Raw genomic sequence first — 15,139 nt, forward strand, 5'->3', positions numbered from 1 at the left:
AGGGATTTCATCTCATCATTCATAGCATCAATCCAATGTTGCTTCTGCTTAGTCTCCATAGCCTTTTCATAACATTCTAGCTCTCCCTAATTAGTAAGAAACATATAGTCACTAGAAGAATATCTCGTAGATGGTGTCCTTTATCTGGTTAACCTTTGAAGTGAAATAGTTGGAGGAATTGTAGTAGGTGCATGTTGCAAATCATCAACATCACTTACAGGAGCATTCAAATCACTTGTGTGAGTATCATTATGCATACCATGCTGAATGCCATCATTAACCAAATTAGGCGAAGATGCTAAGGTAGTCAAATCCACATTAATTAGCTTGTCACTGCCTTGAGGAACTATATTATTTGTATTCTCAATCTCTTCAATAGTCTAATCCTCAAAAAATATCACATCTTTACTTCTAACAAGCTTTTTCTCAATTAGAACATATAATTGGTACCCAAACTCATCTTGACCATAATTAAAAAAGATGCATTGGTGAGTCTTGGCATTTAGCTTCGACCTTTCATCTTTTGGAACCTGCACAAATGCCTTGTAGCCAAAAATATGCAAGTGGTTATAAAAGACATCCTTGCTAAATAACTTTGTTAGAGACATCACCTTTCAAAGAAATAGTAGGAGATAAATTGATCACATGTATAACTATATTCAAAGCTTCACCCCAGAAAGACTGTGGTAACTTTGCCTCAAAAAGCAAACATATAACCCTTTCTACCAATGTTTTGTATATCCTTTTTGCCATGCCATTCAATTGAGAAGTCTTAGGAGGTGTCTTTTTGTGTTTGATACCTTGTGATTGACATTCACCACCATTATTAGATCAGATGTATTTCAGTTTCTTTCTTATTTTCCTTTCTATTGATGCTTGAAACCGTTTGAACAATCAAGTGCCTGGTTGTTTATCTTCAAAGCATAAACCCATAACTTTCCTGAACAATCATCACTAAAGTGACAAAATACAATGCACCACTATGTGACTTTTCATTCAATGGACCATAAACATCTAAATATACCAACTTAAGCAAATTAGATTTTCTAGAACATGAATGACTCTTAAACTAGGCCCTTATTTATTTCCCAGCCAAACAATGTGCAGACCTATCTAGCCTTGGACTTTTTACTCTAGATAGTATATTATTCTTTGCTAAATAGTCAAGCCCCTTTGCACTCATGTGACTAAGTCTTTGATACTATAGTTTTGACAAATTTTCATTTTCTATCACATTCACTGTGCCCTTAGCAATAGAGGCTTGCATCAAGTACAAATTAGAAAATTTCTTACCCCAAGCCATAATAAGAGGACCTTTGTTGAACTTCCACTGACCCTCACTAAAAATGTTGTAATAACCTTTATCATCAAGCTTACTAGTCAAAATCTAATTCAAATGAATGTCAAGTGTATATCACACATCTCTAAGTATCAACCATGTCCTAATGCTAGTTTGCAAGCAAATATCTCCTGTATCAATAACATGTGCTTGACCATCATTGCTCATCCTCAAAGTCACCGAAAGTATAAGATGTGAATAATTCCTTCTAGGATGTAACATGAAAAGAGGAACCACTGTTTATCACCTAAGTAGTGAGATCATCAAACCCAATAATGAGATCGTCAAACCCAACCGTAACAACTCAATCATTATTCTCTGCATTTTTCTTTTTTTGCCTATCATTACCTTTGCTGTCTTTGTTCTCTTTTTTCCACTTGTAGCAAAATTTCTTGATATGTTCATTTTTGCCACAATGATGACACTCAAGATTCTTATACTTTGATCTTGATTTGCTTTGGTTTTTATCTCTGAAAGTTTGATCTTTTTGTTTGTTTCTCCCCTTATTTTTAGAAACTAGAACATCTGTCTGTGATAATGAACCTTGAGACTTTCTTTTCACCTCTCTAGTAGATTTTAAAGACATAATCCTATTAGGAATTGAATTGGTAAGTGAGACACAAAAAGTTTCCCAGTTATCCGGAAGAGCCACAAATAGCCATAACCCAAGAACTTCATCATGAAATTTAATATTCATGTCAGACAACTAATCAACAATCCCTTAAAACTCATTCAAGTAATCTGCCACAGAGGTTCTTTCACTATATTTCAATTACATCATCTTCTTAAGAAAGAATAACTTATTGTTACCTGATTTTGAAGCATACAATGATTCAAGTTTATCCTATAAAGAACAAGTATGTGTCTCATTGCAAATATGGTTGTAAAAATTATTATCAACATATTGCCTAATGAAACCATATACTTGCTCATGCTCAAATGCCTACTCTAAATCACTCTTCGATTCAGGCTTCTCAAAAGCAAATACTAAGAGATGCAACATTTTCACAAACAAAAGATCTTTCACCTTATTCTTCCATATACGATAATTGGTGTCATTCAAACAAATCATCTTACTGAAGTTCAACTCCATCATTCAATCAAGTCAATCAATCACAATCGAAACTAAAGCTTTGATACCACTTATTGGGAAGAAAACGATTAAACTAGAAATACCAAAATCAACTCTCCCCTACATGATTGAACTATATGGTAGCAAACAATGAACCAAAATATAATTTTATCACATCAAACAATCAAAAGCAAAAATAGTAGAAAAGAACACCATAATTTAATGTAGAAATCTCTTCAATGTGAAGAGTAAAACCACGAGCCCTTACCCAAATAAAACAATTCACTATATCAAAAAATATTAAATTCTTTTTAACCTATGAACGAGTACACAACTTTCCAAAGAAACAAAGTAAAAAAATAACACAACTGTAGAAAAATAATGATATCACAATAAACTCAAAAGTCTATATCTCACTTTATAGGTATAAAAAAGATCTTCACTATCCAAAATATGACACCAGATGTGCTTAAAATATTGTCAAAAATTGAAAGTAATCCAACAATAGACAAAAGCGAAAGAGACGTTTTTCTAAGAGCCATCCATATAGAACTACACAACACAATCAGTCACATTGTAGCATAGACAACTACTTACCTGAAAATCAAACAATGATCTTCACCATTTAGAATGATGAACGATGAGTCTTTTACCAATAATCCAAAAATCAAAGTGATTCAATGGTGAAATTGAGAGAACAAGAAAATCTCCCACAGACGCGTATTGAAAACTCAAGAGAGCGTTTATGACTATTCTTCTCTCTTCTTTTTATTTTGACTTTCATGTGTTATTTATAAGTATATGTTTAACTCTTATTTTGACTTAATTTATGAATATAGTGGGTCAAACTTTTTCATTAAATAAATTTGGATTTCTCCACATAGGAAGAGACCCAAAAGCCTAACAAAGTCCATAAGTTTAACCTTGCTATCACTGGTTTAAATGGCACTCTTGATGAATTGTCATTCTCATCATTTTCCCATCTTACATATGTTGATCTTGGCATGTATGAACTCTTTAGGTAGCATTTGGTAAGATGAAATAAAAGATTACTCTGATAATCTATATTTTATGACTAACAATACTTTGTTCGATATCAAGTAATAAAAGATTTTGGGTTAAACCTACCTTTTTATATATCTGACAATGGTCTGCCTTCTTTAATTCTTATGTTTCTCATTCATTAGTGTTCTTTAAGCTGAAACATTTTTGTTTGGGTTCTAAATATTCCAACTTATTAAGCCTTGCTCTTTTTATAATAACTGTTTGTTGGTAGTCTTATCACTCTCTAGTATCTTTTTCCTAAATGTGTTATATATGAACTAACTCTGGTAATATCCTCTAGATGATTGTGATACCAATCATTGATCTTACTTGAAACTTTATATTCAATATGAACTTAATTAACTTGTGATTTTGTTGTCTCAACTTCAGTTGCTGAATTTTGTTTACACTTTCCATCATGAAGAATTCTGCTTGCTCCTGTTCGTCTAATCACATCTCTGGATCTTTTATGGGATTTATTGGAGGCCCTGAATCAATTGGAGGAAGGTTTGAGCCCTGAATCAACTGGAGGAAGGTTTGAAGGATAACATTAAAAGGTTGTCTAATATATTGGATTATAATCACTTGAACTGTAACAATAATTTTAACAGCACTTAAAGTGAGGCTACATCTATTTCTTCTACTTAAACAATCACATCCACAATTGAAAAAACCATAAGATACTTTCATTAATTTTTATGACAGTTAGTTATTTTTTGCTTGTTTTCTAACACGAACTTTGAAACTTTAACCATGACATTATTTTTTAAGAGTAATGTTATTATTCTCTTATCTTTTCATAAAGAGAACCATTAATAGGGTAAAACTCTAGTTAATATATATATATATATATGTAAAGCAAAATGCATATGCCTGGTCTTAAATGGGTGCACTAGGTTCTTGCATATATATCATTAAAATAAATAATTTAATTTTTTTTAATTATGTTATATCATTTTAATCCACTTTTTATGCATTATACAATTAAAGTCAAGAAAAAAATTTTATTGAAATTATCATTACTATATATAAATGTTGTTTTACCACATTTTCTTTGTTTAACGAGCCTATCCCTCTCCTACCTCTCAATTGTTCTTTCGCTTTTTGATGAAATCTTCATTTTTCTTCATTTTCTTACTCATAAGTATCTCTAAAATTACTTCACAAGTTAGTAATTGGAGCTTTTTAGCTTAGTTTTTGTGTTTGTTTTGGTTTGACTGGAAGATACAATTATCAACTTCATTGTCATATTTTTTAAGTTTGAGTAGATTAAAAATGCTTATTAGTTCGCCTAGAAAGTGAAAGTGTTGAAACTGTTGTTATAAAAAAAAATGAATATTTTATTAGTAGGATTTAAATTTTGAATTTTAATTAGTCATCTATGGTTTTTTTTTTTTTAAATTTTAAATTGATTGTTAGATGTTGAAAAAATGCTCTAGATTAATCTTTTGACCAATTTTACTAGAAATGGAATGATTTTCATGTCATTGAATACAAAAAACCTATTGCAAATCATCCTCGGATGACAATAAACAAATTATAAGTAATCAATTGAGTAGTATTGATTCACCCAATTAATAGCAATCTGACAGATTTATCTGCCAAGTTACAATTGCATTGTGCGTACAAGGGATATAAGGCAATTGGGATTTTCTACAATTACAAGTCCTTTATCATATATCTACAATGTCAATCTTTTGCCTAGAATGTGGTATGTTAGCCAATTTACGAACATGTCCAACCATTCTTTCTTCGGCGTAGGGTGTTAGTGGATAAATACAAGCATTTGAACAAATAAAAAAAATAGTAATTAGTAAACATATTAGAACACAACATAATCATAAATAATTTGAGCCAATATTTACTTGCCATGTTTTGTCTATTGTAAAGCTATTTATGTAGGGTTCATCTGAATTTTTTTCAAAATCAAACAATTTGATTGTTTCATGAAATTAAATGTCTTAACTTCTTGAAGCTTGCTTCAATCTATAAATAGATTAATATAACTTGCATACCTTATATCTTTTAGCAGTGAATACAAAACCTATAGGTTGTTCTATATATATGTTTTTCTTAATGAATCTATTGAGGAACATCGTCTTAATATCCATTTGCCAAATTTCATAATCATGGTATACCACAATAACTAGCATTATCTAGATAGATTTAATCATAGCTACAGACAAAAAAGTTTTCTCATAATCCAATCTTTGTTTTTGAGTATAACTTTTTGCTATTAGTTGAGCTTTATAGGTCTTCACTTGTCTATCCTTATCAATCTTTCTTCTGAAGATCCATTTACAGCCTATAGGAATAATTCATTCTAGTGGATTAACAAGTGTCCATACTTGATTAGCATGCATGGATTCCATTTTAGAGTTTATTTCTTTTAGCCATCTTGTAATATTCACCTTTTAATTATTATTATCATTAGTATAATTATTATCATTATTTTAAATAGGATAAAATTTAAATTTTAGGGGATAAGGTGAGTTTAATTTTTAAAAATATTTTATTAGGTAAAATCTAGATAATAGTTAAATTTTTCCATTAAGAGATGAGATATTTTATTTGTGATAAATGTAGGCTTATTTTTAAGAACTTATCTTTGAAGAAAAATAAAATCATTATTAATAAAGGGAGAGAGAGGATTTTCTTATTTTCAAAACAAAGAGCAAGGTTTGGAGTAATGATTTTAGGAAGAGAAGAATTGTGAGTAGGAGACTAAAGCAAGGAAATAGTGTTTTTTTATTTCATTAAGGTATGTCTCAATATTTTATTATTTTGATATATAGGTGTTTTATGATTTGAAGAATAGGGTTTCTTTTAGGATTCAACTCAATTTTGCATTGTAAATTGTCTGTTTCATGATAGTTTTATATTAGTTTGTAAATTTACTAAAAACAAAAGGAAATTATGTACCTTTAATTCTATTTTTATTTTATATATTAATTTCGTTTTATGAAAAGAAAGAAAAAATAATAATAATACAAATTTTTAGTAATTTGTTGATATCTTAATTTTGTAAAAGATTTATTTATTTTTATATATTTTTTTTCATCGTTTTCAATTTAAATATTTTTTTTTACAAATATGTCTAGTTATGTTCTGAAAATTTTCATAATTTTATCTATTTAATAGAATTTATTAAAATTGTTAAAGTATTGAGTGTTAAACCTGAAATTTATTTGACAGAATTTGTGACCAGTAAAGAAATATAATTTTCAGTTTATTTTTGAATTGATTGTGACTCGAATAATTTTTTATAAGTAAATTAGCATATATAGTTTAATTCTGGAAGTTTTCAAAATTTTGTAAGTTTTATGTTATCTACTAAAATTATTATAAGAGTATATGTTCAATCTGGAATATTTTTGACAGTGTTAACGGTTTGTGATAAAAATTTCGTTTTGCATGACTTTTAAAATATTTTTAGGTTCATATTTTTTTGATAAAAACTTCAATATGTTAAGTTTATATTTGCAAAATTTCGTGAATTTTCGAGTTATACAGAATTTTATAAAATTGCTGGAAGCATGAACTGTCAAACTTGAAAACTGTTGTTGTGATTAGGAGCTGTGGACGGAAGTAATTTTTTTTAGAAGTTTATATTTATTTTTTAAGCTGAATAATTTTTGGGTAAACCATCTATATGTCTTCTTTGTCCTTGCAGAGTTTTGTAACGTTTTAATTTGTGTAAAAATTTATAATATTCATAGAACAAAGGTTATACAGTATAAATATGTGTTAGTTAAGTCTAGGATTATTCACCTTAGACACTCTTAGAATTTGTAAAATTAGTTTTGGAATTGAGGATTTTCAGCGGGATTTAAGGATATTACTAAGAGTATTATTACAATTTGAATTCATTGGTTTTGGCTAGGATCCGAATAGGTTGTACATGATAGCTTGGATCGTATAAGGGTTTGTGTAGTCTTTTGCTGGTAGTCGAGGTAAGTAGAAACTATTCTTTTTATATGCATATAAATGTTATATGTTTGGAAATGATAGTTAAAGCTGAAAAATTTGGTTTTCATAAGCTATATAATATTTTTATAAACGTTTTCTATCAAACCCAAAGAATTTCTACAAATGTTTTGTTTAGATAATATAGATATTTCTTTGATTTTTATATTTATATATATATATATATATATATATGTATTTATATATGATTGTTTTGTTCATATACATGGGTTGTAAGTTATATAAATGATATTTCATTCTGTTTGTATGAAATGACTTTTGTAAGTTATAAAATATTTTTGTATACTTTTTGTTCCACTTAAATTTTAATTACTTAGACATTGATTCAATAAAATTATTTACAGTACATTTATAATTTGAAATTTTGTTTATATATATACGATTTGACTCATTGTCCGTAGTCTTTGAATATCTGCTCTGAACTCTGAAACTATAAGTTTGGTCCAGCTGGATTATTTGTTCTGTTGTGCACATTTCTGAAATTCTGGCTAGGTCATCGGGAGTACAGGTGACACTATGTGACAAGAATTTAAAATAAATTTTGACTTAAGTTTGGTAGTTTGAAAGGTTCTGAAATAATTTATTTATTTGTGGTTTTATATGTGTAAGCACTTGATTTTCTGTTTGACCTTCTTTTATTTGATTTTCTTTATTAATATTTGAATTAAATGTTTAAGTATGCATATATAACGTTTAGCTTCTGTTTACCAAGTTGACGACTTACCCCTCGTCATTAACATTTTTGCAGATTAAAGATGTCATAAAGTATGAGTTTCTGTTTAGCTTTGGGGAATAAAGAATAAGAGAAGTTAGCTGGGAAGATTGGCTAAAAGAAAAAAAAATCAATTAGTTTAGTAACTATTTGATTGTATGTTTTGTTTGAAAGATTTTTGTTTTTCATGCTTTTGTGGTTGAAAAACTTTGTATTCAAGATTTGACTTTATTTAAGGGATTTTTGAAGTCTTTTGAAGTCATATGTTTTATTATAGTTTTGGGATGTTACACATCTACCTAAATTAGTATTTAATATAGCTTCCTTATAACTTCAAGGATCATCACTATAATCAATTTCTCTTACTAAGTAGGATTTAAAATCCTATTATTGAAGAAATCTATATCTTTTCAAAGGTCTAAATACCCTAGAAGATCTTCGTGCTAGAATTGTAATAGATATTGAGGTTTGCTAAATGGAAGGTCTAATCTCAATAATGTTTGTTTTAGGCTCTTTGGAATTTTGCTCAAGCTCAATGTTTCTTCCTACACCATCTTTTTTCTAAAAAATCATTCTTGTGAAAGTGTGCATTCCTACTTAACATTATTCTTTGATCAATTGGGAAGTAAAAATAATACCCAAAACTATTTTAGGATATCTTATGAACTAACCCTTCTCTAATTTAACATCTAGCTTACATGTTTTAATTATTTTAACATAAGTTGGATATCCCCAAATTTTTATATAATTAAGGTTAGGGCATTTGCAATACCATAACACATATGGTGTTTTTTGGACATATTTTGACGATAGACAGTATGAGCATAGAGATTTCAGATAGGACCCACAACATCTTTGTAAGGTTTAATGCCAACTCTGGATGACAGATAATGTGGGTCGAGATTAAGGGTATTTTGGAAAATTCAAACGTTTTCTTTCGGAGGACGGTACTTCTAGAGGGAGTGTTACACTCATACCTACCATTAACATTGCTTATGCAAACATTTGATCTCCCACCAAGATTTGGTAGACCGCATAACTTTGTATAGATATCCATTTTCTAAAACATGCCTTTGAAATGCATCTTGTAATGCTTTCTTATTGTAAAAAATATCATTTACTTTGAAACTCATATCACGCTATGTGGCAACATTACAAATACCCTCATGTTGAACATTTACCCCTGCATTATGAACATTTACTAGACTCTTCTCAACTTCTTTTGTTTCATCCAACTCCAGATCTTCCACCATAATATCATCCTTCTCATCCCTTTAATCGAATGCAGCCCACGTTGGAACTCTATCCTTTTAACCACAAACCCATTCCTCAATAGTCGCATACAAGTTTACACCATCTAAAAAATATTCATCATCAACATTAACGTTCACAATACAACTTTCATCTTCTTTTGGGCTATGTCATGGGTATGCCTTTTACACATTAATATGCACCAAATGGTCATTCTCATTCGTTCTTCTGTGTGTTGCTTTTCAAAATGCTTTTCTTGAAAATAGTTACACTTTTCTTGTGATTTACTGTCACATAAAGACTCATCGTTTGTCCTTTTCTATTTCTTGATAATGCTATCAAAGCTCAAATGTTATGATCATCTTAAACCCCGTAAGGAAAACCATTAATTGAGCTTTTAACATTCATACACACACACACACACACACACACACACACACACACACACACACACACACACATATATATATATATATATATTTGTAGGGCTCAATTTTGTGAAAATGCATTCGGTATAAGACAAAGAACTTAACTGGGGGATAATGATTTTAAATCTAGCGAGTCTTTTAAGGCAACATTTGCGGTGTTGCATAAAGTTAGACAGGTCAGTGACATTGGCTGGATATTATATATTAATTCTAACCGCGAGTACCTTGAGGAGATCTAAATCAACGGTATAAAGGAGAAATCTCTAGAGACTTTAATCCGCTGGTCCATGCGAGTAATATCACTCCAAACCTCATCCTAAAGCGTAGTCAAGCTTGTGTTTTGAAAATGCACACTAGAAGACAAAGCCGTTGAACGACTTGATTTAGCGTTTTTACAGCTTTAAGTCTAGTCTTGTAGATTTTTTGGTGTTCTAGAATAGCCGACTGTGCATTAAATAAGGCAAACGCCAGTAACAAAATTGGAGATTACGTTATAAAAAATATAATATTATATAAATGATCTAAAATATTAATAATTATAATTTATTACCATGATGGATAAAAAATAATAAATATAAATAATTATTATATTTAATAATAAAAAATATTATTTTATTTAAATATATAAAAAATTATTAATTATAATTATTTTAAAATATTTTTATATTAATTATTATGTTAATTGAAACAATAATATTATATTTATACACTTTTGATATATAAATATATATATTTACTGATGTGTCATGATATAATTTAATGATTTTGAATTAATAATAAAATTAATATTTAATCGTATAAAAACACATCTTTATGTGTACATATTTATGTATTAAAAATATGTATATATAATATTATTTTAATTAAAAATAAAAATATTTTTATCTTAAAAAATTAATATTTACACATATGTCAATAATTCTTGAATATCTTAGACCAAACGCCAAATAAGGATAAAGACTCAAAGCTTGATAAGTCACTGAAATCTACATTATTTTGGTATGAGAAACAATAATAACAAGGAAAAACCGACAGAAGATTTACATGGTAAAACATAATTAATTACGAGAGAAACATCCACAGGCAAAGACCGAAAAGATTTTATTAAGACAACAAGAGAATTACAATGACAACCTCTGTCTACAGTTAAGAGAGTACAATGGACAGTTTCTCTCACAAGTCATGTTGTAATGGTGGGATGGATTTGGAAAAATGAACCATGTTTTTATAGGCAACCATGACTGCCAAATCAATGGTAAACTTACTATATTCATTTTGTGAAGGTAAAAAACTACAAGCATTTAAGTGTCTTCACATAATTTTGTCGAGTCTCTTACCGCCCGAAAATTATTAACCCACCAACACTTTCTACTCAAATTAATTACCATACTACTTGTTTTTACCGTCTAAATCACTGTGTCAGTTTGTCGACCAATAAATATCCCGAGGAAGAAATTAAATCAGGATTCTGAGATATTGGAAAATATAAGATCGTTGGGTGTCTTTTTCCTTGTCAAGTTCCAATCAAAGACTGATGCACATGATACCGTATCATTGTATAGATGACTCAACAAAGTAACAAAAATCTGGAGTGAAAGATGGTGCATTGACATGTTCAAAGGTTTGCGCGTTCACATTTCTTTTTATAAATATGGAATGCCAAATTAGGCTCTGCATGCACTGCACAAAACTTTACAAGTTTAAGCAATGGCATTCCCATCCCTCAATAAACTCTCTCTTGTTTTCTTCATCTTCTTTGTTCTGCTACGTTTTCAGCTTAATACTGCATTTAATTCTACTCAAGAAGCACAAGCTCTTCTCAAATGGAAAGCTTCCCTTCAACCCCAGAGTCATTCTGTCCTCTCTTCATGGACACTATATCCTGTTAATGCCAGCCACAATTCTACTCAGCACGCATCGAAAATGAGCCACTGTTCCTGGTATGGAATTTCTTGCAACCATGCTGGAAGTGTCCATAGATTGAATCTGTCTAATGAAAATTTAAAAGGTATGCTCAATGAATTATCATTCTTATCATTTCCTCATCTTGTGTACCTTGATCTTAGCAAAAATGAACTTTTTGGAATTATCCCTTCACAAATTGGTAATCTTTCCAAACTGAAGTATCTCGACTTATCAACTAATCAGTTTTTTGGGAAAATACCGATTGAAATTGGTCTCCTAACTGATTTAGAGATCTTGCACCTAGCTGAGAATCGATTGAATGGTTCATCAATTCCTAACGAAATAGGACAACTGAATTCTCTTATTGATCTTGCTCTATATAGTAATGGTTTGGAGGGTTCAATTCCTACTTCTTTGGGAAATTTGAGCAACTTGGCTTGGTTGTATCTTTATAATAATTTACTTTCTGGTTTCATTCCTCTAGAGATGGGAAACCTCTCTAATTTACTTGAACTTTATATAGATACTAATAGCTTAACAGGTCCAATCCCTGCCATTTTTAGTAAGCCTAGAAAACTATCTGTGTTATACATGTTCAAAAACCAACTTTCTGGTTCTATTCCTCAAGAATTAGGAAATTTGGAGTCTCTCTCAGATATTAGTCTTCATACCAACAGTCTTTCAGGTCCCATTCCAACGTCTCTCGGTGGTCTAAAAAATTTGAACATTCTTCATTTATACCTTAACACACTGTCAGGTTCTATTCCCACTGAAATAGGAAACCTGAAAAACCTTGTGGATTTAGATTTGAGTCAAAATCAACTCAATGGTTCTGTCCCCAATTCCTTTAAAAATTTGAGCAACCTAGAGTTTTTATGCCTTCGACAGAACAATCTTTCTGGAACCATTCCCCAAGAAATTGGATTCATGAGGCTCATTTATTTGCAATTAGACACCAACCACTTCACTGGTCACGTGCCCCATAATATGTGTGTTGGTGGTTCTCTGGAGAGGTTCAGTGCCTCTGACAACAATTTTTTCGGTCCAATTCCCAAAGGCTTAAGAAACTGCACAAGCCTAACAAGAATTGTTATGCAACGAAACAATCTTCAAGGAAATATATCTGAAAGTTTTGGAGTGTATCCAAAGCTAGAATTCATTGATCTCAGTCAAAACAAGCTTTATGGTGAAGTTTCATCTATCTTGGGAAAGTGTCCAAAATTACAAACTCTAAAGATGGCAGAGAATCATATTACTGGCAGCATACCAGTTGAGCTTGGAAACTTAACTCAACTAGGTAGACTCAATCTTTCTTCTAATTTTTTGGTTGGGGAGATTCCAGAAGAACTTGGAAAATTGAGTCTGTTGGAGGAGCTCATTTTGAATGGGAATCAGCTTTCTGGTGCTATACCTCCAGAAATTGGGTCACTCACAGAAATTACCCGTCTTGACTTATCCACAAACAAGTTGACCAAATCAATCCCTGCAACTCTTGGGAACTTGTTGAAAATTAATTACTTGAATTTGAGCAACAACCAGTTTTCCCAGGAAATTCCACCTCAGTTGGGGAAACTAAGTCTGCTGACAGATCTGGATTTGAGTCATAATTTCCTTAGCGGAGAGATACCTTCTAAAATCTGTCATTTAGAGAGCTTGCAGGATCTTAATATCTCCCACAACAACTTCTCTGGTTTCATTCCTAGAGAATTTGAGAAGATGAACCTGTTGAATATCGACATATCCTACAATGAGTTGCAGGGTCCAATTCCCAACAGCACAGCCTTTCGAAGTGCTACCATAGAAGAATTACAAGGGAACAAAGATTTGTGTGGTGATGTTAGAGGTCTGCGACCTTGTGGTAAACATGGCCTGCACAAGGGTTGGAAAATCTTTCTCACAGTTTTTTTCCCTCTTCTAGGGGCTCTTGTTCTTTCGGTTGTGGTGATTTGTATACTTTTTAGTTCCAGAAGAGTGAAGAGAGACTCTCGCAATCAAGAAAATGCTATGCAGAATGAAGAATTCCTTTGGATATCAGCTTTTAAAGGTAAAAAGATGTATGAAGAAATCATAGCAGCAACAAAGGATTTTGATGCCAGTCACCTTATTGGGAAAGGTGGTCATGGAAGTGTTTACAAAGCCGAGTTGTCACCAGGGAATATTGTAGCAGTAAAGAAAATCCACTCTATGTATACTGGTGATATAGCCCATCAAAAGGAGTTTTTGAACGAAATAAGGGCATTGACAGAGATAAAACATCGAAATATCGTGAAATTTTTTGGTTTTTGTGTACATTCACGACACTCATTCTTAGTGTATGAGTATCTCGAAAGGGGTAGCTTGGCAACAATTCTTAGCAATGAAGCAGAAGCAGCAGTGTTGGATTGGAGTAAGAGAGTGAATGCCATAAAAGGTGTGGCACATGCTTTGTCTTACATGCATCATGATTGCTTCCCACCGATTGTTCATCGTGACATATCAAGCAAGAACGTGTTGCTCGATGAGGAATGTGAAGCTCATGTCTCAGATTTTGGAACTGCTAAGCTTCTCGAGCGGGATTCATCCAATTGGACTCAACTTGCAGGCACATATGGATACATTGCACCAGGTATAATATTTCAACAGTCTCATTTTAGAGTACCCTTATTAAATAACCGATGAAACTGAGATAAAATGTTTCTTTCACTTTGCAGAACTTGCTTACACAATGAAGGTGACTGAGAAATGTGATGTTTATAGCTTTGGAGTGTTGGCATTAGAAGTGATCCAGGGGAAGCATCCTGTGGATATTGTCTCCACTTTTTCGGGTTCATATGCCGACATGAACATAGAGCTTGATGATATGTTGGATCCAAGGCTTCAATTTCCCTCCCTGGAACTGCAGAATAAACTGATTTCCATCATGGATGTGGCTTTTTTATGCTTAGATGTAAATCCACAGTCTAGACCAACCATGCAAATTGTGTCTCAGCTTCTGAGCAACTAAATTCTTGTTGTTGAAGTAATCACACTTGATTAATAATTTTTGTCAGGTAAGTTTTTGAATCAATTGTTTGTAAGAAAGTTTATCATAGTTTCAAGATTCAGCAACAATTAGATTTGAAAGTGATTTGTAACAAAACTCATTTTAGCTGTTGAAACAATGCAGTTGGCACTGGCTACAAATTAATGCTCATTCTTATTTAGAATTTGTGCTCTTATCAGTTTTAAAGTGATTAAAAAATTTACTGTTTCTCGGTGCCAGTCGCATAAACTTGACTTGTCACTAGATTGTATAAGAGTTTGAATTAAGTCCTGAAAATTTTCAAGCACAATAATCAAGATGGTCCCTTTTACTTCCAAAGAATTTTCAAGCACAATAATTATTGATTATGAATTTTTAATGAATTTTAAGGGACAACTAA

At 31.2% G+C, this 15,139-nt stretch overlaps 2 protein-coding genes across 2 annotated transcripts; both read left to right on the forward strand.

Annotated features, from left to right (window-relative positions):
• Nucleotides 1-11,540: 11,540 nt before the first annotated feature.
• LOC123221449 (MDIS1-interacting receptor like kinase 2-like) lies at nucleotides 11,541-12,865 on the forward strand. Its single transcript, XM_044644299.1, has 2 exons — nucleotides 11,541-12,751; nucleotides 12,796-12,865. The coding sequence occupies exons 1-2, from the start codon at nucleotides 11,541-11,543 to the stop codon at nucleotides 12,863-12,865; spliced, it is 1,281 nt and encodes a 426-aa protein (XP_044500234.1).
• Nucleotides 12,866-12,932: 67 nt separating this feature from the next.
• Nucleotides 12,933-14,896, forward strand: LOC123220693 (MDIS1-interacting receptor like kinase 2-like). Its single transcript, XM_044643253.1, has 2 exons — nucleotides 12,933-14,343; nucleotides 14,429-14,896. The coding sequence occupies exons 1-2, from the start codon at nucleotides 12,975-12,977 to the stop codon at nucleotides 14,719-14,721; spliced, it is 1,662 nt and encodes a 553-aa protein (XP_044499188.1). The 5' UTR covers nucleotides 12,933-12,974; the 3' UTR covers nucleotides 14,722-14,896.
• Nucleotides 14,897-15,139: the final 243 nt, after the last annotated feature.

Source organism: Mangifera indica, chromosome 7 (genome assembly GCF_011075055.1).
Source record: "Mangifera indica cultivar Alphonso chromosome 7, CATAS_Mindica_2.1, whole genome shotgun sequence".
NCBI lineage: Eukaryota > Viridiplantae > Streptophyta > Magnoliopsida > Sapindales > Anacardiaceae > Mangifera > Mangifera indica.

What these genes read in the sequence shown, in the direction of transcription:
- LOC123221449 (XM_044644299.1), top strand. Translation starts at nt 11,541, where the DNA reads ATGGCATTCCCATCCCTCAATAAACTCTCTCTTGTTTTCTTCATCTTC. An exon ending in GTTGGTGGTTCTCTGGAGAG is followed by an intron (nt 12,752 to 12,795) that starts GTTCAGTGCCTC and finishes CAATTCCCAAAG; the next exon opens with GCTTAAGAAACTGCACAAGC.
- LOC123220693 (XM_044643253.1), top strand. Translation starts at nt 12,975, where the DNA reads ATGGCAGAGAATCATATTACTGGCAGCATACCAGTTGAGCTTGGAAAC. An exon ending in ATATGGATACATTGCACCAG is followed by an intron (nt 14,344 to 14,428) that starts GTATAATATTTC and finishes TTCACTTTGCAG; the next exon opens with AACTTGCTTACACAATGAAG.